Below are 25,548 nucleotides of genomic sequence, written 5' to 3' on the forward strand. Positions count from 1 at the left end.
TGGCAAGCTTCAAATGGCCATCTGATTTAGCTGAAGGGTAGGTCCTCTTCTGGTAATGATCCCAGACTTTACCACACTCCTCCAAAGGCAACTTGCAATCCTTTTACCTTCACTTGCAGCCTTCAGCAAATTGCTGCTCCAAGTGTCAGTAGGTCTCCATTTCGGGGCAGCCCAGTTGCGGAATGTTGGTAGGAGGTTTGAAATGAGCTCACCCAGTATGGGGACAGACCCACATTCAGTCACTCAAATGCAGCATTGTAGACCATTACTGAGTGTTGGTCCTCAATCAAAACACTGCTTGTTGGCATTGTGGCCTTAACAATACAATAGTGAGTTACACTATTGTACCGATAGTGTTGCTGTGGACTGCAGTAATGCTACTTTGCACACATCTACTTGCAGAGCCGTTGGTACTATGCTTGCAACTGAGTTCCATCCAAATCCTGACAGTTTTGTTGACAATTCTACTACATTGGGTAGTTTCAAATTAAATGATGCAATGGCCAAGTGCACAGACAATTAATAAGAACCTCACTAGGATGGACAATAGGAGGATTAACCCTGGGTTGAAATTCTAAATCTAGTACACATGACGAGGAAGCATTAGTTATAGATATTGCTCATTTCATCTAATAATGTTCAAGTTTATTTTGAGCTATACTTGTGCATAGCAAAAGAAAGATGCTTCAACAGGTTTTTGATTGGTTTCGCATTTCCTGCAAAAGAGAAAGAAAACATTCATAAATCATTTCTAATTCTAAAGTTTTTTTCATCCAGATATGAAAGCACCCAGAATGCTGCAGACCTAAGCTACATCCTTTCTTTATATAAAATGTCAGCAGATTAACCATAAATAAGAACCTCAGCTGGATACTGATAACATCATACCTGACTTGTTGATTTTATGGACCTGTGCCACCTTATGCTCTGTCAACCAGTCAGTGCTGAGGGAATATGTGAATAGAGAGCGGTGAAGTGAAGGCAGGCAAGGTTCTGTGCTGCTTACCAGCTTTTTTTTTTATTCATTCATGGCATGCGGGCATTGCTGGCAAGGCCAGTATTTATTGCCCATCCCTAATTGCCCTTGAGAAGGTGGTGGTGAGCCGCCTTCTTGAACCACTGCAGTCCATCTGGTGAAGGTTCTCCCACAGTGCTGTTAGGTAGGGAGTTCTCCCTGCTGGTAAGAATTTTGATAAGAAAATGAATAAGCTGACCATTTGAAGTGTGGAACCTGCATCACATCCAGCAGAGTTCAAGTGTAATAGTATATTGGAGATAATCAGCTTAGAAATTGGATCACGCTACACCCATTATAAAGGCTTAAAACAGACACCCAAGGGTCCAATGTGGCCGACAGCATGCTCATGCTCATTCCGTGCTGGAAGTGCGCCACCTGCCTCATTGGTTAAGTCTCCTCCAAAGGCATCCAAGGCGCGTTGGCCTGAAACAGGCGGTTGGCCCTTTGCATATGCATATTCGAATGCACATGGCCGCAGCATGTGCTGTTTGTTCAGGCATAGCAAATGCCTACAAACGCCAAGCTAATGGAGAGGTACGAAAAATAACTTAAAAGCCTAATGGAATGTTGGCCTTTATCTAAAGAAATACAAAGGGGTGGAAGTTATGTTACAATTGTACAGAGCTCTGGTGAGACCAAATCTGCAGTACTTGATTCAGTTCTGGGCACCGCACCTCAGGAAGGATATATTATCCTTGGAGGGGGTGCAGCGCAGATTCACCAGAATGACACCGGGGCTAAAAGGGTTAAATTATCAGGACAGGTTACATAGATTAGGCTTGTATTCGCTTGAATATACAAGAGTAAGGGGCAATCTATTTGAGGTGTTTAAGACGATTAAAGGATTTGATAGGATAGATAGAAAGAAACTATTTCCTCTGGTGGGAGAGTCCAGAATAAGGGGGCATAACCTTAAAATTAGAGCTAGGCCATTCAGGGGTGATGTCAGAAAGTCTTAAAGGGTAGTGGAAATCTGGAACTCTCTCACCCAAAAAGATGTTGAGGCTGGGGGTCACTTGAAAATTTCAAAACTGAGATTGATAGATTTTTGTTAGGCAATGGTATTAAGAGTTACGGAACCAAGGCGGGTAGATGGAGTTAAGATACAGATCAGCCATGATCTAACTGAATGGCTGAACAGGCTCGAGGGGCTGAATGGCCTACTCCTGGTCCTATGTTCCTATGTCCTACGTTCAAATCCAGTGGTCCTTAAAGGGACCACTGGAGGCTGCCATCAGAAAGGTCAAGTTTGAAATGTTTTACTTAGCTTATTGTCGAGCTAGATAGAGCACTCATGCTCCTCCCAACTCGACATTAAATCCGCAGGCCATTTGCAGCTGCCACTTGCCCCCATCCCGATTTCCTCCCCCCCTCACCTCCCCCCTCCCGGACTCCCCTAATGACCGTGGCCGATGTCTGAGTCGGCCGATCTTGCTGCCCCCCCCCCCCCGAAACCAATGATCTGCCTCTGGGGCCGTGACTGGTGCCAGCAGTTTGCCGGTATTAAACATGTGAGGCCGGCGGACCATTTTGCTGTGGTCCTGACGTTCGCCTCATTAGGCGTGTGCTGCATGCGCTAAGCCGATCTTTCTTGCAGCAATACATCGCCTTTTGTAGCTGGCATCTCATTTGTATAGTGATGGCAACTGATGCCAAATGTGTAGATATGTTCACTGGCGGATAATTGCTAAAATCAAAATTGGAGTGAGAATGCAGTTTTTTTTTGGAAATCAATTTAGAAAACGAAGCATCATCACTCAAGGGGTTCAAAGTTCAGAACTTCCAAATCCAAATGTAAATAACTAGGAAAAAGATTGGATTTTAGACCAATCTGATACAGACTGACGAGCTGCCCTATCAGACCTGAAAGTAACTGAAATGCATTCAGCAACCCCTCATTAACCACATTGAATTGGTTACACTCCTAATTTAGTCCATCGATAGTTTAATTTAAAAAAAATCATTGGTGGCTCCAGCTATAAATAATGGCTATAAAGGTCAGCAGATACTCGTTTATTGCTGAGGTCCCTTTGTGTGCCTGTAGAATGTTCTGATGGGACAAACAAAATGGCAGCACTGATACACTCAATAGCTTTGCCTGTCTGTGCTCTTGGCATTTTATTTCAGCTGAATTTGTCTGCATTCAGATTTTCCAAATTAGTCTGATCAGCTCTCAATCTGATCATTTTGCAAAAATAAAGCTACAGTGAGATTTGAACGCCTTTTGGCAATATGGAATTGGACATTAACTTAGAAACAATGAACAGCTTTGAAAGATACAGCATCAGCCAAAAAGACAGAACGAACTGTTGTTACCATAGTCCCTTTGTGCAGCTGGACTTTTGATTGATTTAAAACTGCAGTTCTATGGAAAAGCTTCTAGAAGTTTTAAACAAGTCAACATACCACAGAACTGATACCATTGAGAAACTGTGAGACAGTTAGAAACATGGACACATAGGGCTCGATATTAGCACCCGCTATCGGGTGCGTTCCTGGCAGGGGGGGCTCTGAAAATCGGGGAATCCCGGAGCGGGTCGGGAGCCCGGCTCCAACCCGCCCACTTCTGGGTTCCCCACAGATGCGCTGACGTGTGCGTGCAGCCCCCGCATGTGGGACTCCCGCAGGCAATTAAAGCCAGCGGGATGCCACTTGACTGTATTTATTCTGGTATTTCAGGTCATTAACAGACCTGATTAAGGAGATATTTCAGGAGGGGTGGGATTTTACAAACAACTGGGACAGTTTCCCGCACTGGGGGAAGCACTCCCAGTTCAAATGGACCTGTTGCAGCCATCAGCCTGTGGCAGCTGCAAAGGTCCATTTGACAGGTGGGGGCGGGGGAGACCCTCACTCATTGCAGGAGGCCACTCTGTCACTTGGGACAAAGTTTGACCTCCACCACCCTCCTCCTAACAATAAAATTCACCAACTTGCACACTTACCCCGGGGTCCAGACACATGTACCTACCTTGCGGACCCCCTCCGATGTACATCTTCCGGATGAGGGCCGCCGTAGCTGCAGTCATGACCTCCTCGGAGGGCGAACAGCATCACCAGCCTCGCCGGCCACGCCGTCCACCTCTGACACGTGGAGCTCCACAACACAGTGCTGTGACACATCCACCTGCACAGCAGGAGGGAGGGCAAAGGCAGAGAGAGATGCGTTGCAGAGGGCACTACTCTCGCCACAGGGTCTACAGACCGAGGTTCAGCTTCCTGGACCTCTCTGAGCAGCAGTGCACACAGAGGCTCAGAGTCACTCGACATGTAGTCGTGGACATCTGCAGCCTCCTTCATGCCGAGCTGCTCCCGGTTGGCCCGAGCACCATCTTCTTACCTGTCGCTGTCAAAGTCACCACTGCCCTCAACAACTTCTCATCCGCATCCTTCCAGGGTGCCACCGGGGACATCGCCGACGTCTCTCAGTCGTCTGCACAAAAGAGCCCTGCAAATACACCTACACCCACTCTGCAGTGACACAATGGGTGGCATCAGTTGTGGGTCTTCATTGTGATCCTCAGGAAAGGGTATTATTGCACAAACCAGACAAGATTCGCAAAGACGTGGCAGTAGTGGTGACAATATATGTAATGTCAGTTGGTCAGAAATTAAATATAAGTAAAAACCATGACAAACTCTCAAACACCCTGTGCATCCCCTTCATGCTCACGACACGTTTGCCTTACGCTGCCTACTGCACATATGTGATGCATGCACTGTGGCTGCAGCACAGGTAGTGGCAGGTTGAGTGAGGCTGACTGTGAAAGAGATGCATGAGAGGGTGAGTATGAGATAGAGCCATGAGATTGTATGAGGATTGGGTTGAGTGGTAGTGGCGGGATGAGTACTGGCGAGGTGAGTAAGTGCAGGTAAGATGAGGATGAGGTTTGAGTGGGTGTGAGGGGTGATGTGACAGAGTAGTGTTGGCAGTGCAGAAGGAGATGTGGGGTGGGGGCGGTGATGTGGCAGATGGAGTGTAGGGGAATGAGTAAGTGTACTCACTTTGGCTGACCTAGTTAGGTCATTGCAGCGCCTCCTGCACTGTATGCAGGTGGGCGATATGTTGGTGGCGCAGGTGACCTCCTCTGCCACCTCGAGCCAGGCCTTCTTGGTGGCAGAGGCAGGCTGCTTCCTCCCGCCCGCCGGGGGAAAGATCTCTGTCCTCCCCCTGCTTCTCACCCCATCCAATGATACCTGGAGTGAGGCATCATTAAACCTGGGAGCAGCCTTCCCCCTGGGCTGCTCCATGCTGTAATTTCTCCTATTTCTTGCAGCATCAGTCAGTGGAGGACTGCCCCTTTAAATAGAGCTCCTCCAGCTGACAGACCTTCCTGCGCATGCGCAGTCCGCCCGCCGCGCAGCTCAGCAGCGGGGAACTCGGAAGACCAGGTAAGTGGATCCAATTAGGCTGCGATCACGCATGGGGCAGACTGATTTCACCGGGCGTGTTACCCATGCGCCCAATCACCCCCGCCCCCCCGCCGCCAATCCGCCGCCCTCCTAATATCGAGCCCATAAAATCAGATGAGCACAGATAAGGGGGGGGGCCTTTACATGCCAAAGTGCTTGAAAAGCCAAATGAGCACAGATAAGGGAAGCCTTTACATTTTAAAGTGCTGAGCTAATTGTACCTGGTTTTTAACGATGTAACTGTTCATCTTGGAAGCTTAATCACTGGAGGTGATTGGACAGAATGACTCACTTACTTTACTTATGCCCCAAAGTGCAAAAAACAACATAAAAAAGAAGTCATTGCAATGGAACTGGCACTGCAGTCGGAGGACAGAACAACAGGAACTCACCTCAAGAAGAAGGACAACACTGAAGCCCGGGAAACTCAACAACCACTCTCTACTTAGGAAAGGTCGTATGAATTTGTGCCAATAAAGTTGTTTGGTCTTAAAGCAATTTGTTTGTGTAGTACTTTTCCAAAAGCTACCGTCCAGAGTTCGTCAACCCTTGGACATTGGTAAGGACTGGTGTTTGGATTGTGTCGGCAAACCCTACACTACTGACACAAGTCAGTGACTAGCTGAGGCTGGGGCTCAGGTGCTTGTGGTTTGCTTGGTATGGGTCTGATTTCAGGAAGAGAATTGAAATTTTTTTGATGAGCCAAGTTCAAAATTATTTAGCCCTGGACTGGTAATCAAATTAGGAATCATGATTTACCTCTAATACTCAGACAAAATAATGGTGAAACAGCAAAGTAAAAATTAATACTGCCACAGGAAACTTGAACGCTTCATCATTTAAACATTCTCAAAAGAAAGTCTGCACAATTGTTAAAATAACAGCTGCTAAATAAACTGAATGCTGATTAACTGCACATTGGTACATTAATCCACATACTGTAAGTACAATAATGGATAATAGTACACAATAACTTATGGTCAAACAAATAGAACCCAAGAGGGCAGGAATAGGAGATTGACTGGAATGGAATTTTGCAACAGAGGGCAAGATTATAAGTGCAAAGACTGAGTCTGAGTGCAATGAGTGAAGCACCCAAGATTCCAAAACTAACCATTTTTTGTTTCACTGGCAGATGTGCTACTTTAGGACTGTATGTGGGTGTGAGGTCATCATCCTGTTCGGGGCCAAGTATATTTTCAAGTCTTCTCATTCCCCCATTGTTAGTTAACGAAGGAATGTATTTGAATGAGGAAATGTATTATGCAGTTAAATTTATTCCTCACAGCAGGAGTTCTTCACTTAACTTGGGATGCCTAGATATATATTCACAAAATAAATCCTCTTTCTTCTCCTACCTCAAGTCTTAAAATAGTCGGGTTTAACTTTTATTCAAATTTTGCTACAGTTTTGGCAAGGAGGGACTTCACTGAGTTTGGTTCTAATTTCATCATCTTCAGTCTCAAGCACTGAACGGTTATGTAGGCCTAGAAATTTCACAGGACTCTCCCGGTCTCCTGCCAGAAGTTCAGCAGAAGACTGTCAGAGACCCCAAAGAATTTTAGGGCCATAATCTACATTAAACTATTCACTCACCTGCACTGAAGCATGTTAAACCTTTCTGTGTCGGGCTCCATTTTCATTGGAATCGAGCAACTCTTCTGCAGTCCTACAGAAGTAATGATAGTTAAATTGGAACAGAAAGTGTTTCAAATCAAACTTTATATCAGAATTACAACAAGAAAAGCTACTTACAGTTTCTCTGGAAATAATTCGTCTTTCGTGTCAATAGCCATTTGTCAGAATGTTTACATGGGAAAATAAAACAGTAAAATGGAGTTACAGAGCAACTGACCTCGAATGATAATCCAATAATACAATATAAAGCAAGAGTACATTCAAGGAAGCAGCTTGTAACATAGATTGTTGTACTCCCTGATAAAATAGACCAGAATGTATTCTGAATAGCACTGATAGTGTTGGAGGGGGTGGGGGGGGGGGGGGGAGGAAAGAGGAAAGGGTGACTTTCACTTAGTGTCTCATTTCTCACTAGTGAACATGATTTTGCACAGGGAGTCCAGTGAGGAGAGAGACAGGAAAGTCGGGTATGGAGATCACATCACCTGCCTTCACCCATACCTCAACCCATCTGCTGCCGAAACCTTCATCCATCCCTTTGTCACCTCCAGACTTGCCTATTCCAATTCTGTCCTGGCTGGGCTCCCATCATTACACACTCATTAAACATCATTTTCTATCCCGCACCATAAGAACATAAGAAATAGGAACAGGAGTAGGCCATATGGCCCCTCGAGCCTGCTCCACCATTCAATAGGATCATGGCTGATCTTCAACTTCAACTCCACTTTCCCGCTCTATCCCCATATCCCTTGATTCCTTTAGTGTCCAAAAGTCTATCGATCTCAGTCTTGAATATACTCAACGACTGAGCATCCACAGCCCTCTGGGGTAGAGAATTCCAAAGATTCGCAACCCTCTGAGTGAAGAAATCTTTCCTCATCTCGGTCTTCAATGGCCGACCCCTTATCTTGAGAACATGACCCCTAGTTCTGACTCTCCAGCCAGGGGAAACAGCCTTTCAGCACCCACCCTGTCAAGCCCTCTAAGAATTTTATACGTTTCAATGAGATCACCTCTCATTCTTCCAAACTCCAAAGAATATAGGCCCATTCTACTCAATCTCTCCTCATTGGGCAATCCTGTCATCCCAGGAATCAATCTAGTGAACCTTCGTTGCACCCCCTCTAAGGCGAGTATATCCTTCCTTAGGCAAGGAGACCAAAACTGTACAGAGTACTCTAGGTGTGGTCTCATCAGAGCCCTATATAATTGCAGCAAGACCTCCTCACTCTTATACTCCAACCCCTATTCAATAAAAGCTAACATACCATTTGCCTTCCTAATTGCTTGCTGTGCCTGCATGTTAACTTTCTGTGATTCGTATAAAAGGACGCCCAAATCCCTCTGAATACCAATATTTCTTAGTCTCTCACCTTTTAAAAAATATTCTGCTTTTCTATACTTCCTACCAAAGTGGATAATTTCACATTTCCCCACATTATACTCCATTCTCACCCACTCACTTAACCTGTCTATATCCCTTTGCAGACTCTTTGTGTCCTCCTCACAGTTTACTTTCCCACCTAGCTTTGTATCATCAGCAAATTTGGATACATTACACTCGGTCCCCTCATCCAATTTATTGATATATATTGTAAACAGCTAAGGTCCAAGCACTGATCCTTGCGGCACCCCACTAGTTATAACCTGCCAAACTGAAAATGATCTGCTTATTCCTACTCTCTGTTTTCTGTCTGTTAACCAATCCCCAACCCCATGAGTCCTTTTCTTATGTATCAACTTCTTGTGTAGCACCTTAGCGCCTTTTGAAAATCCAAATATATTACATCCACTGGATCCCCCTTATCTACCCTGCTAGTTACATCCTCAAAAAACTCTAAGAGATTTGTCAAACACGATTTCCCTTTCATAAAACCATATAGACTCTGCCTAATCATATTATGACTACCATTCTTGGTGGGGGGAAAGAGGGGGAGTGGTGAATACCATGTCCTTCCTCACTGACCTACATTGGCTCCTGTTCCTCAAAAGTCTCAAATTTAAAATGGTCATCCTCTTGTTTAAATCCCTTTATGGCCTCACTTCCTCCCTATCTCTGTAACCTCCTCCAGCCCCACAGCCGCCCCTTCCCTGAAATTCTCCACTGCTCTTATTTTGGCCTTTTGTGCACGCACCATCACTTCACCCCACCATTGGCAGCTCTGCCTTCAGCCGCCCAGACCTCACACTGTAGAATACCTTCACTAAGCCCATCTGCCTTTCCCTCTTCTCCTTTAAAACCCCCTTAAAACCCACCTGAACCCTCCTAAGATCTCCTTCTTCGGCTTGGCATCCTGTTTTTCTTGATTACGCCTCTGTGAAGCACTTTGAGACATATAATTGCAAATTGTTGCTGACAAAGGCATGGATAAGAATTTCAGTGGCAGTAGGGTGAGGTCAGAGGGGGGACAATGTTTTGTAGAAGTAAGTAGTCAGTCTTGCTGATGCACCAAACTTGACATGTAGAGAGGAAATGACGCAAATTGAATTTTATCAGATTTAGACACAAATGTATAAATTTAGCTCCATGTCCACCAATTAATATTTAGATGCACTAGCTTGCTTTTCATGGTAGGCCATGGAAAGTGAGAAACAACAGGTCTTCAGCATCAGAGACAAGTTTCTATATTATTCTTAATTTCTGGGAGTGCGTCGGTGACGTCACGATATGCGGTTCCAGGAGGCAGGTGAGGCTCCACGCTTGATACGCACGTTCATAAAATTATGCCTATAGTTTTCCTGGTGGGCTGTTAGAAGTGTGTGTTTGATCTATTCCATTCCTGGTGCGGGTGAAGAGAGGGAGTGGTGAAGAAGTCCCATACTGAGTACCAACTAGCTCAAATGTCCAGAGTTATCAAGTTTCAGTAAAGAATTTCAGTACCATTCTTGGATAAATTAGGACAATCCCTAGTATCCATATAGGTAAGGTGCTAAAAGCACAATTTTTGCTCAGCCAAAGCAATTTTCTACATCTTTGTTTTTATTAAAAAGACAAAAATTGTGCTGACAAACCATCACAATACAAGATTCAGATTTTAGCTGAGGTGTATAATTGAAAATGATAGCTACGACAATTGATTTTGTTTCAGTTTCGAGTAAAAGGTTAAAATACAAAAATGGCTGAATTCTTACCAGCAGGGTCTTCCTTCTGCTTCATCTTTCTCTCACAAGCAAGAATGAAGATAACTAAAACTAGCACCTCGGCAACAATACAAAGGAAAGGTATGATAGCAGCGACTAGGCTGTTAACCTTCAGGTAGATCCGCAGTCCACTGGACCCCACTTCGTAGACAGCATCACAATGGTAGTACGTAGTGTTATCCATTATCAGGCTTTTTATTAAAAGCGATGATTTGTTGCCATTACTACGGATGTAAAATTGGTCGTCTGTTTCATTACTCAGGGTCTAGATGGGTAGAAAGAGGAAGAAAAGAAAACATTTTTCGCACTTTCACACTGGGTTGGCATTTAAGGGGAGATTTTCTTATTGGCACTCTAAGAACACACTGCCATAAACACCAATACAATCATTTCCTGTTCACAGCAAGTAGCGTGTTGCAACAAATTAATTACTCACAGTAGTGCCACTGGCCTTTTATTAGTCTACACTGTGAGGGGAGGGAGGGGAATAAACTTATGGAACCGGTGCAAAAAGTTTGGCCGGTAATTTCTGTGGGGGTTCTCCCGATCTCCTGCCACAACTTCCGCGGATGATTGGTGGAAATCCCCAAACAATAGGCCATTTCCGCCGTTTCCACCAATCTTCCACCGAAGTTATGGCGGGAGATCAGGGTATCCCCGTGGATATTCTACCCATTTATGTTTTACTTCTCTGTCTATTCTCTGTTAAATGCATGAGGCAAAATCTTGGGCTTTATTTCAAACAAGCTCTTTGTAGCAAAGGTGCTGCTTCCTCACTTACCATTCTCCTCCACCCCCTGTGACTACCCCCACAGTCCTCACATCCTCCAAACATTTTTCCCACTACAGATGCAAGGCTCATCTGGTTTGTAATTTCCAGATTCACGCTTCAGTAATTTTATTTCCCTAAGTTTTCCTCCTTCCTCTCCTGAAGACACTGCCTCACACTGAGGTATGATTCCATAAGGCCAGCTGATCTCTGGCACTTTGTGCAAGTAGACGTTCTTTATGGATGAGCTCACGCTGCAATACATCCAAGCCCAATCCTGCCCTCCCCTAATATTGACACATGCACACTTTGCAGCAAGAGCTACTGGATGTCAGACAGGAGCACGACTTCACCACTTCACAAGAGTTGACTATTCCTAGAACTGTTTATTCAAAACGGCACCACTTTGTGATGAAAAAATACTTTACCGAAAACAGAATGTTTCTTTTTGTTGGTCTGAATGGACTACAGTCAAGAGTGCTGCTAGAAACAAGAATAAAACAGCTGATGGTGCAGGTCGGAATGAGGCCTTACAGAAAGAGCCAGAAGATAAATTGTAACACAACTTTTATTTTTGTTTGGTAAGGGTATCAAGGGATATGGAACAAAGGCGGTGAAATGGAGTTGAGGTGCTGATCGGCCATGATCTAATTGAATGGTGGAACAGGCTGGAGGAGCTGAATGGCCTGCTCCTGTTCCCATGTAACGGATTCAGGGATCAAATTTTTCACTTTCTAGCAACTCCTAACTGGTGATTTTAAAATGTTTATCTGTTTACATAATTAATGAAAAGGAGATAAAAAATAGATTTGTACTGAAATAAATTACTTTGATCAGTAAATCAGGCAACTGACCAGAGTAAGAAAACAGCCCCATTTCCTACAAATGTGAGAGACCACTGATTAACAAAATCAGGTTCAATGGTTATACTCCTACAATTCTACTTTCTAAAAAACCCGATAAACAGTGTTATCCAACATGATATAGAAGTTATTCAATAGAAATAATCTACTCAAAGATCTTACTTTGTACATCAGAAATTCAATAACATTAAACAGATGGTTCAAATTAAAATTAGCTGCTTTTTCCCGATGTACTGTGGACATTCCACAAATTCATAATGGAATCTAACCAGATAATGCCCACACTAGATAGTCTTAGTCAGGTTTTCTTCATAATTTTAAATACAATCTTCCCAACCAATATATCAGATCCGCTGGTCTCTTTTTATTAAGAATCAGTTAAATGATTCCTTACCACCTTGTTGCCGTTGACCTCCTTTGACCAAATCCAGTAGAGGGGAATATATTGGCCACTTTTGCACGTTAAATTAACATGATCACCATCTGAACGTATCTCCTCTTCATTTTTGGACCAAATAGGAGGAACTGAGGACAGACAAACCAGTTTGGAGATTACTGTAGGCCCTCGGCTCTAGCAACGCATACAATTACTTGTTGTTGTAGATGTTTCACCTGCTGGTTCACTGAATAAGTATAGACCTCTTTAACTGAACCATTGCCTTGAAGGCTTATTTTAGCGACAGCCAATGTGATAGTGCTTCAGGATAGCTTGCTTGAAAACCCAATAAAAACAGCTTTAATTTTTTTAAAACATGTGCATCATGTGGATTTGTGGTTTGAGAAACTAATCCTGGCAGAAAGCTTTGTATCCAGAGTGGCTTTGGCACCTATAAGTTGAGCTATGATGGAGTCGCTGAAAGCGAGCATTCAGGTGCAGCAAGCTGTTAGGAAGGCGAATGGTATTTTGGCCTTCATTGCAAGAGGATTTGAGTACAGGAGAAGGGATGTCTTACTGCAGTTATACAGGGCCTTGGTGAGACCACATCTGGACTATTGTGTGCAATTTTGATCTCCTTATCTGAGGAAGGATGTCCTTGCCATACAAGGAATGCAACAGAGGTTTACCAGACTGATTCCTGGGATGGCAGGACTGACGTATGAGGTGAGTTTAGAAGAATGAGAGGTGATCTCATCGAAACATATAAAATTCTAACAGGACTAGACAGACTAGATGCAGGGAGGATGTTCCCGATGGCTGGGGAGTCCAGAACCAGGGGTCACAGTCTCAGGATATGGGGTATGCCATTTAGAACCGAGATGAGGAGAAATTTCTTCACTCAGAGGGTGGTGATCCTGTGGAATTCTCTACCACAGAAGGCAGTAGAGGCCAAGTCATTAGATGTATTCAAGAAGGAGATAAATATATTTCTTAATGCTAAAGGGATCAAAGGATATGGGGAAAAAGCGGGAACAGGGTACTGAGTTAGATGATTAGCCATGATCATTTTGAATGGCGGACCAGACCTGAAGGGCCGAATGGCCTGCTCTTGCTCCTGTTTTCTATGTTTCTATGAATACCGGCTATTTCACACCGAGTGCTGGGCGCCTCGTCTTTGACTCTTGTGTATGTACTGCTCCACATTTGAGCTAAAACACGAGTGAGTGCAGAGTAGGCTAAGATGTTAAGCATAGTCAGATGGGATCGTTTTTTTTAAGCTTGCTCTTAAGTTTGTTAAAATAGATTAACCTGCATCAGAGGAAATAAACACACTGAGTCCAGCCTTCACCTGTCCAGCTGGCTTAGGCTCTGCCATTTCATTGTTCAGGGCTCAAATTCAATGGAGTGAGGTCAGTTCTCCTCGGAATAACTGAAAACCTTTTCCTAATAAATCAATTATTCTTTAATACTTGTATTCATATTACTGCACCAGCAGATCTACTGCCACACTCCTCACAGTAAATTGAAGGATATATTGTTTTTTAATGATGAGTGTTATTGCATGTAATGCACAATGTCTTATAAAATAATGAGGTAAATGTTTACAATGTGATTACTTTTTCCTAATAGGCATAAAAGGGATTGCTTGAGGAAAGTTATCGGGTGCTAAGATGCGTTTAACTTGGCCTATCCCTTTAAGGCTACATGTGGGGAAGTGTTCTGAAGAGTTATGTCTTAAAGTCAATTGGAGGTGTTGTTAAAGGAGTTTGTAGGTTAGCAGCTGCTTATAAATTTCCAGTTTCTCAAGGTCAGAAGAAACAAACAGGAAATAACTAGCTTTCTTTCTTTTTTTTAATATATTTTTTAGGATTGTTCAATTATAGTTTGTTGCTCTTTTATGAATATGATATTTGATCCAGTCAGGTACACTTTGCTTGTGTGACTGTAATATTATAGGACTTTTACCTACATGACCTGGAAGGGATTTCAGTTTAATTTATATTATGTTATTGATATAAAGTCAGGTTAAGCTTACAATGAGTTAACTCCCAGAGATACACAAACCATTTAGAGTGTTGTTTAGGTCGGGGCCTGGGTGGAATACCAGATGGGCCAACTATCATAAACTATTTCCTTTTGCAATTTGTACCAGCATTGAGAGAATGGGAAGTCACTGAGGAAATCTCAGAGCAACTTGCACTGTAATGCTAGAATGGTGCCAGCCTTGAACTGTGGGCACTGTGAACATCTAGTCATCTCTGTCACTGAAGGGCAATAGATCACCCACTGTAGCCCTGAAATGTGGTCAGTGTTTGTTTGATGGAATACCACATGAAGATTCATTTGTGATGCAACATGTTCCATACAGATTATGGAGTTAAATATTTAATTGCTATGCATTTCCACTACCAAAATTAATTTACTTTAGCTCAGGGTGTCCAACCTGCAGCATTAGGGCCACGTGAAGTCCCTGAGCCCTGGCAACTCAGTCCTGAAGCCCACGCAACTCAGTCCTAATTCACTTCTCCTTACCTGCTGATTTGTACTGCAAACTCTGTGAGTCCAGTGGTTTCCAAAAGTGTTGGTTTTAACACAATTGCCTCTTTGGTGGATAAATATTCAATTAAACACTAAGATCTGATAGTGTTAGCAACTTGTGATAGGAACATGGATTTAAACTTTATATATGGCCCCTAAGGTGCCATGGTACATATCAATATGGCCCAGGAAGGCAAAAGCTTGGACACCGCAGAATAGGCTATGAGAGTATTTGCAAAATATTGGGAACCGTTCTGCTACAGTAGGTGTTAAACTCACTTTGTACTTCAAACTTGCCTTCCGATTTTGGGTTTGTGTCAAAGACACAAGAATAGTTCCCAGCATCACTGCCATTCTGAAAATCAAACCTGCAATCACAAACCATGATAATGTTAAAAGACCTCATAATTTATTTAATGTTATGCACAGGACATTTGCCCCAGTTTTAACATCTTAATAGATAAGTACATGAGGGAGAAAGGATTAGAAGGATGTGTTGATAGGATGAGATGAAGTAAATAGAGAGGGAGGAGTCTTGTGTGGAGCATAAACACCGCCAAATGGCCTGTTTCTGTGCTGTAAATTCTATGTAATTCTGTATTAATATGTCTATAGATTATGGCACTACTTACCAAAGGATATCCAATAAAGATGTGATGTGTTATACGCATACAGACATTCATATCTGAAAACGTCTCACCAATGACATAGCTACACCTTTGCTTTTTTTGCACCAATTGAATACAAAATTTAAAATAAACCTTGAATTCCCAAACTGTACATTAATTTTCCTTTGTTTCACTCCATTAAGCATGGAATCTGCAGTCTAAATACATAGATTTATTCTGAATCTTGTGAAAACTATTAATTGTAAACAGCAAAACAAAATTTTAATACAAGTGGATCTGAAATGAGCAAAACTGCAACTTGGTCAATTGTTGTCAAACACTTAATCACCAGTGGCCCAATCATTAAAATACTACAATATTGAACATTCAACAATGAAATCTATTTGAAGCCTCTTCTTAAACATTTAGTCAGATCTTCCTTAAAATACAAAGAGTTTGCCAGCGTTAGCTACAGGAGAGAAGAAATAATAAATATTATGTTGTGAAAAAGGTGTTTGCGAAGGGTGCCTCCTTGTGGGTCATCGAAGGAAAGGTACTTTTCAAGGCAATGGGCTGAACCATTGACAGATGAAAGCCTGGATATAGGGAGGAAATAAAAATAATAATTCTAGCACACTGCGAGAAGTAAAGCAGTTTTCACATCCTGTGACGTTTTCCAGGTTTTCAAAGCCCTGTCATCAAATTTGAATTTGTTGTTCTTATTCAGTGCCTCTCCACCAGGAGTCAGAGAGTAGGGATAATGGGCAGGTACTCAAATTGCAGGATGTGGCTAGTGGTGTCCCACGGGGATCTGTGTTGGGGCCTCAATATATTCACTGTATTTATTAACGACTTAGATGATGAGATAGAGAGCCACATATCCAAATTTGCCGATGACACAAAAAACACACTAAAAAGGGTAGATCAGAGTACTTTCTAAATGGTGAAAAGCTCGAAACAGTGGAGGTCCAAAGAGACTTAGAGGTCCATGTACATAGATCATTAAAATGTCATAGACAGGTACAGAAAATAATCCAAAAGGCTAATGGAATGCTGGCCTTTATATCTAGAGGATTAGAATACAAGGGGGTAGAAGTTATGCTATAGCTATGCAAAGTTCTGGTTAGACCACACCTGGAGTAGTGTGTTCAGTTCTGGGCACCACACCTTAGGAAGGATATATTAGCCTTGGAGAGAGTGCAGCGTAGATTTACTAGAAAGATACCTGGACTTCAAGGGTTAAATTATTAGGAGAGATTACAACTAGGGTTGTATTCCCTGGAATTTAGAAGATTAAGGGGTGATTTGATCGAAGTTTTCAAGATATTAAGGGGAACTGATAGGGTAGAGAGAAACTATTTCCGCTGGTTGGGGAGTCTAGGACTAGGGGACATAGCCTAAAAATTAGAGCCAGGACTTTCAGGAGTGAAATTAGGAAACACTTCTACATGCAAAGGGTGGTAGAAGTTTGGAACTTTCTTCCACAAATGGCAGTTGATGCTAGCTCAATTGTTAATTTGAAATCTGATATTAATAGATTTTTGTTAACCAAGGGTATTAAGGGAAATGGGGCTAAGGCGGGTATAAGGAGTTAGGTCACAGATCAGCCATGATCTCATTGAATGGCAGAACATGCTCGAGGGGCTAAATGGCCTACTCCTGTTCCTATTTTCTTATGTTTACAGTAGCTTATTCTGCTTACCATTCCATACTTGTTTGAAGTTAAACATTGTTTCTCCGATCACTCCAGGAATATTCACAGGAGTCAATTATCAGTTGTCGTCTTTTGTCCGATGTTAATGATTTGTGGAGTTTGTGGGGTCTCCAGCATTGATAAAAAGTTTGAAGGAGAATACTACCTAAAATGTTTTGAATTTTGCCAATAACACCAAGCTGTGTGGCTATTCATTAAGTGTAAGTTGAGTACAGTTTGATAGCAAGTTCAATCCAGAATATTACTTTGAAGGAAATTGTGAGAGTAGTGCAAGGGGACGCTGCCTCAAACCAGTAAAAGGTAAATTTAGGACTGATCTCAGGAAATTCTTCCTTGGACCTAGAGTGATCAAGTCATGGAATGTGCTCCTGGATAGAGTAGTGAAACCCTGGAATCTGGAATTATTTAAATATCAAACGGATACTGCAAGGAGGGGGATGGTAGCTACAGTAGGGTGTTTCTGGACGGATGAATTAAGATGGGCTGAATGGCTTTCGTCATCCTAATTATCGTGTCACTAATACCAAGGCGGTACAGATGAAAATTTACCCCCATGTATTACCAGGAACTGACTCTTACACCAACTAATCGGAAAGAACAGTTTTATAATGTGTTTTTTTTAATGTATTAAATAAATCTTTTATAGTTTCAGCCACAGACAAGTGGTAGAAAAGAGAATAAGAATTTGCTGCGATATTTAACGTAGCACAAAGTGGCATTCTGCAGTTGCAGATGATCATTATTTAGCAAGCCATAGCCTATTGAAGATTTGCTAACATTATAATAAATTGCTCCCTTAAATCTTACTCCAAATGTTTAGATTTTTCTCATTGTTTTTCAGCTTGTATTTCTTTTCTGCATTTTTGGCTTATAATATTCTGTAATTTCTCAGTTCTTGAATAGACCCAATCTGACAGCAGTGCTGCTATAGCTTTCTTCTTATTTTAGCAATCTTCAGTGTGATGCTAAAAAGGAGACCTGAAGGTAGAAGTTACTATAGTGATATTATTGTGCGAACACTTAATACATGCCCATTATTTCCTCACTTTGCTATTTTAACAGATATGTTACCCATTTAAAATAATCAGCTTAATGTCCTTGTTAATTCAGAGGAGCGAGGAAACTGACAGAAACATGACACGTCTGTACAGTAACATTCTGATAATAGTTCCTACCCTCTGATCTTTCCTCAGCTTGAATGAGAATTTTCACTTTAGTTAAAATATTTGCTTGTTTTCCCTCCAACTTGCCTACTTACTCATATTTTTGAGATAAATAACCAGCTTTCTGGTCAAAATCAATGGCCTGCCTATCAATCTCGTTGCCATCTTTTTCCCAAGTGCCAGTTATCGGAGGTTTTTGTGCAGCCAGAAGAGTCAAATTGCAGGACAGCACGATCTTTGTAGCCTTCGTTATGTTCACCTTCATTAACGTCAGTCCAGATGACCCTGAAACAATTTTGAACAAATGCAGTAAAAATCTAAATTTTAAATCTGAATTCACCAAACTAAAAGATTTAGCAGCAGTTTCTCCTCAGGATCTTCCTGAATTTATAATCAAAACATTTAGCATTCTATAAATTTCTATGAACCGAAAAACTGAAATAGTTACATACTAGATAGACATTAAAGTGGATACAAAGCTGCATTCTTTCTGAACTTAGCAGTAATGAATGTTTGGATCAGCCCAGAAAAAAATGACAATTTTATTAATGATTGTACTTTGCACTATCACAATGGGAACTATGGTGATATATTGAAGAAAGCACAGCAGTGAGCTGTTTGATGAAAATTGCTGATTTTCCTGTGCTTTGTGCCCAGGAAATGCCTATTCTCCGGGCACAAAGCATAGGAAAAATGGGCAAAGACCTACGACCCCAGGGTCTCCACTCCTTTTGCATTGTAGATTAATAGCAACCATTTAAGTGAGGCAAGAGGGACCTTATTCGCGATTACTTCTTTGTTAAAATTAGTAAAGACAGGAATTTCAACCACAGGTGGTTTGGCGTTCCAAAAATTAGCGCTCACGTATACACAAGTTTTTACATAGTTACTTGCAGGTCTGTCAGTCCTGTCAAGTTGAGGCACAGTCAAATATATCAATCAACATGCAGCATAATCAAATGGAGATTTGGGGCAGCTGAAATTGCTATGCATGCGCCCATTTTTCGGGTTTAAAATGAGCACAAAACATACCAATTTAACAGTGGGACAACCTGCGCCTGAGGCAAGCTACCTGCAATTGGATTCCCCCCTTGCGCATGCTGCCTGTAGAGGCACGACCAGTACCAGCAGCCTGCCCCGAGCAGATGAAACCCAAGGACCAGTTTCTATCAATCCTTGGACCACGAACCAGGCTGGAAGGGTTGCACCTCAACAGAGCTGGGATCAATGTCCTTGCAGGGAGGTTCAGTAGTGCTCTGGGGGGGGGGGGGTTAAACTAATTTAGCAGGGGGATGGGTACCAGGATGTAGCATTGGAAAGGAGAAACAAGGTGCACAAAGGATTGGGAGAGACAAATAGCACTAGAGTAAGAAATAGTAAGGTATTAGGAGGGATCAGACTAAGAGAGAATACAAGAAGTTCTAAGATAGGCTTACAGTACATATGTGTAAACGCACAAAGCGTGGTAAACAAGGTTGGTGAGCTGCAGGCGCAAATAGCCACATGGGAATATGATGTCGTGGTGATAACGGAGACGTGACTCAAAAAAGGGCAGGACTGGGTACTAAATATTCCTGGATACAAGGTGTTCAGGAAAAATAAAGGAGAGAAAGTAGGGGGTGTGGCAATATTGATTAAGGAGAATATTGCAGTGCTGGAGAGAGAGGATGTCCTTGAGGGGTCAAAGACAGAATCTATTTGGCAACCAAAGCCAGAGCTCCCTGGAGTTAAGAAACAATAGAGATGCCATTACTCTACTGGGTGTATTCTAGTGGGAAGGATATGGAGGAGCAAATTTGCAGGGAAATTAAACAGAAGTGCAAAAATCATAGAGTAGTGGTAATGGGGGAACTTCAATTAAAGTGGGGGAGCATTTAGGGAACAGTGATCATAGTATCATAAGGTTTAGATTAACTACGGAAAAGGACAAGAAGCAATCTAGAGTAAAAATACTTAATAGGAGGAGGGCAAATTTCAGTGGGTTGAGAATGGATCTGGCCCGGGTAAATTGGAATCAAAGATTGGTGGGCAAAACTGTAATCGAACTATGGGCAACCTTTAAAGAGGAGATGATTCAGGTACAAAGTACGTTCTAATGAGGGAGAAAGGTAGGGCAACTAAAGCCAAGGCTCCATGGATGACGAAAAAGAAAGTAAAATGAAGCAGAAAAAGGGGGCGTATGACAGATGTCAGATTGATAACACAAGTGAGAATGAGGCTGAATATAGAAAGTTCAGAGGGGAAGTGAAAAAGGAAATAAGAGGGGCAAAGAGAGATTATGAGAATAGACTGGCAACTAACATAAAAGGGAATCCAAAAGTCTTCTATGGGCATATAAATAGTAAACGGGTAGTAAGAGGAGTGGTGGGGCCGATTAGGGACCATAAAGGAGACCTACACGTGGAGGCAGAGGGCAAGGCTGAGGTACTAAATGAGTATTTTGCATCTGTCCTTACCAAGGAAGAAGATGCTGCCAGAGTCTCAGTAAAGGAAGATATAGTTGGATGGGCTAAAAATTGATGAAGAGGTGGTACTAGAAAGGCTGGCTGTGCTTAAAATAGATAAGTCACCACATCCAAATGGGATGCATCCTAGGTTGCTGAGGGAAGTAAGGGTAGAAATTGCAGAGGTACTGGCCATAATCTTCCAAACATCTATAGATATGGTGGTGGTGTCAGAGGACTGGAGAATTGCAAATGTTACACCCTTGTTTAAAAAAGGGTGTAAGGATAAACCCAGCAACTATAGGCCAGTCAGTTTAACCTCGGTGGTGGGGAAACTTTTAGAAACAATAAACCGGGACAAAATTAATAGTGACTAGGACAAGTGTGGATTAATTAAGGAAAGCAGCACGGATTTCTTAAAGGCAAATCATGTTTAACTAACTTGATTGAGTTTTTGATGAGGTACCGGAGAAGGTTGATGAGGGCAATTTGGTTGATGTGGTATATATGGACTTCCAAAAGGTGTTTGATAAAATGCCACATAATAGGCTTGTCAGCAAAGTTGAAGCCCATGGAATAAAAGGAGCATTATGGATACGAAAAGGGACAGCATGGATACGAAATTGGCTAAGTGACAGGAAACAGATAGTAGTGGTGAATGGTTATTTTTCGGACTGGAGGAAGGTATACAGTGGTGTTCCCCAGGGTGCAGTACTAGGACCACTGCTTTTCTTGATATATAGTAATGACTTGGACTTGGGTATACAGAGCACAATTTCAAAATTTGCAGATGACACAAAATTTGGAAGTGTAGTGAACAGTGAGGAGGATAGTAATAGACTTCAAGAGGATATAGACAGGCTGATGGAATGGGCAGACACGTGGCAGATTAAATTTAACGCAGAGAGGTGCGAAGTGATACATTTTGGTAGGAAGAACGAGGAGAGGGAATATAAACTAAAGGGTACAATTCTAAAGGGGGTGCAGGAACAGAGAGATCTGGGGGTATATGTGCACAGGTTGTTGAAGGTGGCAGGGCAGGTTGAGAAAGCAGTTAAAAAAGCATACAGGATCTGGGCTTTATAAATAGAGGCATAAAGTACAAAAGCAAGGAATTTGATGAACCTTTATGAAACACTGCTTCAGCCACAATTGAGTATTGTGTCAAGTTCTGGGCACCGCACTTTAGGAAGGATGTGAAGGCCTTAGAGAGGGTGTAGAAAATATTTACTAGAATGGTTCCAGGGATAAGGGACTTCAGTTAGGTGGACAGACTGAAGAAGCTGGGTTTGTTCTCCACAGAGAAGGTTGAGAGGAGATTTGATAGAGGTGTACAAAATCACATGGGGTCTGGACAGAGGAGATAGAGAGAAACTCCTCCCATTGGCAGAAGGGTCAAGAACCAGAGGACATAGATTTAAGGTGATTGGCAAAAGAACCAAAGGCGACATGAGGAAAAACTTTTTTACGCAGCGAGTGGTTATGATTTGGAATGCACTACCTGAAAGGGTGGTGGAGGCAAATTTAATCATGGCATTCAAAAGGGAATTGGATAAGTACTTGAAAGGAAAAAATCTGCAGGGCTACTGGATTGCTCTTGCAGAGAGCTGGCACGGGCTTGACGGGCTGAAAGGCCTCCTTCTGTGCTGTAACCATTCTATGATTCTTTCTTTGGGCACACGCTAGTTGTGCAGTGCTGAGCCTGGACCCGAAAATGCGCCCTGATTAATTTTTGCCCCATTAACTTTTTTGAAAGTCAAATTTTTGTGGCAATATATTATGAGCAGCAAATGCCTTGAAGGCCATTATCGCTATGAAAATTACTTGAAGGATTAAATGCAGAAATGTGATGGATAAAGAGGCAAAAAGAACTAAGCAAAAAACTACAAAGAAAATATTTATGAAAGGTGTTACATTTCAGGATCTTTTGCACCATTTTCTCATTCAGTAGTTTGATGACAGTTGTTACATCTCATGATTTGAATTGTGTCTGTTTGCTCTCTGCCTCTACAAAGTGCAATGACCCAAGGACTAACGATTAATCCAGTTATGGTACTAATGCTGGATTAAGAGCAGCCTTGTGCTATGCTCCAACACACACTTCGGACAGATGAAAAATATTACACATAGATCAGAGATTTCACCAGTTAAACAATTAATCAAACTGATTGACAATATCATCTAGAGTTATAAAATATAGCAAATTAGACTAATAATAGTGTACAAGATAGCTCATTAGAGCTCGCAAAAGCCTTTCTCCAGCAGTTAGTGCATTGACCTTAATACTGCACAGTGAATGGTACCAGACCTGACACCTTGTGCCCAAGTAGCCGAATGCAACCTTGATCCACATCCCTCAAGTAGGGAGTTTTACATGAAATGTGTAAGGCAACTTACAGAGCGTTTAGTTGAAACATCCTTCAGAATGCATTAGGAACTACAGAATCTGAAAACAGACCCTGCTTTATATACTTAGGCCCCGAAATTCCAGAGGGCAGAGAGCAGGTGTTTCACCCACTGAGGTGTTGGAATTTGAGGTGAATCCCAGTTCTGCTGGGGTTCCACCCACGGAGGAAGGGCATAAATTCTGAACAAGTGGGAGCAGGCAAGTCTCTGCATTCCACCACCCCACCACCGCCCCACCACCACCATGTTTGGGGAAGTTACCAGGCTACCCCAGGATTTTTGTCCATCACACTCTTGTGGTGCCTCAATAGAACTCTTGCCAGCTGAGAGCCGCCATGAGTAGTGTTGTGGCCTTTGGAAAGGCCCCAAAAGGTAGCAGGACAAAATAATTGACCGCGAATGCGATCATTTACCGTAGTAATTATCGCCTTGAAATCCTTTAGGAGCTGAAGAATAAAACAGGCAATTTAACCTTTGGCCCAGGAAGGGCCTCTGATTCCTTCTAGCGGAATGTCTGTGGGTCGCTCCAACTTCCACTGGTGGATTGGGGCAGGGGCTACTGAAGTGCCCTAATAATTATGTCCCCTGGAATTTAGAACATGGTCGGTGTTGGCAGACTTAAGCCATAATTCACCGCACTTCCATCAGCAGACCAGTGACTTTGGAATTTTTGGGCCTTCATTTCTTTGAACAACAAAACCAGATAATTTTTAAATATACCACCAAACAAAGATACAATGAAGTAGCTCCTTGCATTTTTAGAACAGACAATAGGCACTTTCATGTGTAAAGATTATTCAGTTCAAATACATAACCACATCAAATATACATTTGAATCTGATGTTACACCATAATAAGATTCAAACAAACAAGACTGTACATTGTAAGTAGAAGACTAGGGGCAACAGGTTACCACATTTTTGAGGTTGTAGGAAAGAATGATATAGTGTAGGAGACAGTGCAATTAGTCTTACTTTCCACACAGTGAGAATACAAGAAAGCAGAAGAGTATGTAGGGTAACATACATGAAGTTTAGGGATAATAAGAGAGGATGGTAGTCATTGATAAATTAGAGACAAGAAAGGATTTGATAGAGACAATTGTTGGAGACTAGACGTGAGAAAGATTGCCTAACAAATAGCAAGCTTTTTTCTTGCATCATGTCCATGAGTATGAGATAGGTGCTAGAAAAGTCTTCCCAGTATAGCAAGAAAGAGAAAAGCAAGCTTCTACGGATAGCTTTAGCAATGGAGGAGGAGAAGTGCAAGTTCCATTTGAGATTATAAGAGGTAAGCCAAGAACATCAATAAATAAAGGAGTAAAGGTGGAGCCATCAAAGTTAAGCAATAAAAGCTGTTCTTTGGACTTTATGACATAGAAAACAAAACTATGCCTTTAAAGAATTGAAGGGTACAGAAGAGATCAAGCCATATAGATTGAACTATAGGATGTAAAGCTTCAGATGGAGGAATCAGAGCTGGGAACCATCATAAGGTCATGAAGGACTAACACTCGATGCTGACCCAGGATTCCTGGCAGGCAGGCTGCTAAGTATCTTCAGAGGTTGGCTAGCAGCTTTAAATGGATAAACAGAGGTACCTGGCTGGAGATAACTAGCAGGCCAGTCATTAAGCTAACCTACTTGGCTATCTCGCCAAAGTCCACAATAAAGCATATGAATGTTTTGTAGGCTAATACATTATCCATTCTGAGCTCACCGAGCTAGCTAGCACCCGTAGGTCTGTCACCTCCGTGTGGATAGTAGACTGTGATTCCCTCATAAAAATGTTAAGCTGGGAGTGTCTTCCAATTATAAGTTCAGGAAGTCTTTAGGAAGTGAAATATTAACCCCTGACTATGATAGTTGAGCTGGTCTTGTTTTTTTCAATTTTTTTTCTAACTACAACACATACGTCCAACTGAATTGGTTCCTGGTGGTGGTTGCTCCTTTTGTTGGTTTGCTGTGATTTTCTGCTCAACAAGTAAAGGCATTCTGTTGTCAGAGGGAATGGTCTCTGATGGCCATGGGATATTCAGCACCTTTGGCTCATTGTCATCTATAATCACAATGGTGGGATCCATAGCTTGTGATTTAAGCACTCCATAGCTTCCAGTATCACCTATATGGATTAAGAGTGACAAGTGTCAGCCAACCCTTGTAAACTAGTGCTGTTTAATGGATAATATACAGACACTGGTAGATAGGAACATGATGTTTAGTTTACAAGCACTGGTAAATAGGTACTTGATCATTGTTTATCTAGCAGAGTGATTAGCCCATTTAATGCCTGCACTAAAAAAGCAGAGGGAGGAATTTCAGACGAACACATTAAGCAGTTGTACCTATCACTGCACTGTGTAATTTTAAGACCAATATGAATGGTGTGATGTGAAATTAACAATTAGTACACTTGAGATCTGCCAAAGCAACTACTGTATTACACATTTCA

At 42.2% G+C, this 25,548-nt stretch overlaps 1 protein-coding gene across 1 annotated transcript in view; it reads right to left on the bottom strand.

Annotated features, from left to right (window-relative positions):
* Positions 1-592: 592 nt before the first annotated feature.
* LOC137329058 (embigin-like) overlaps positions 593-25,548 on the bottom strand; it is a 28,404-nt gene continuing 3,448 nt past the window's right edge. Inside the window, exons 3-10 of the mRNA XM_067994391.1 lie at positions 25,012-25,218; positions 18,343-18,532; positions 15,042-15,130; positions 12,240-12,370; positions 10,205-10,478; positions 7,187-7,208; positions 7,028-7,100; positions 593-716 (exon numbers count right to left, since the gene is read on the bottom strand). Coding sequence (XP_067850492.1) covers positions 7,043-7,100; positions 7,187-7,208; positions 10,205-10,478; positions 12,240-12,370; positions 15,042-15,130; positions 18,343-18,532; positions 25,012-25,218 — 971 coding nt within the window. The 3' untranslated portion in view covers positions 593-716; positions 7,028-7,042. The remainder of the gene's footprint in view (positions 717-7,027; positions 7,101-7,186; positions 7,209-10,204; positions 10,479-12,239; positions 12,371-15,041; positions 15,131-18,342; positions 18,533-25,011; positions 25,219-25,548) is intronic.

This window comes from Heptranchias perlo, chromosome 1, assembly GCF_035084215.1.
Source record: "Heptranchias perlo isolate sHepPer1 chromosome 1, sHepPer1.hap1, whole genome shotgun sequence".
In the NCBI taxonomy this organism is placed as follows: domain Eukaryota; kingdom Metazoa; phylum Chordata; class Chondrichthyes; order Hexanchiformes; family Hexanchidae; genus Heptranchias; species Heptranchias perlo.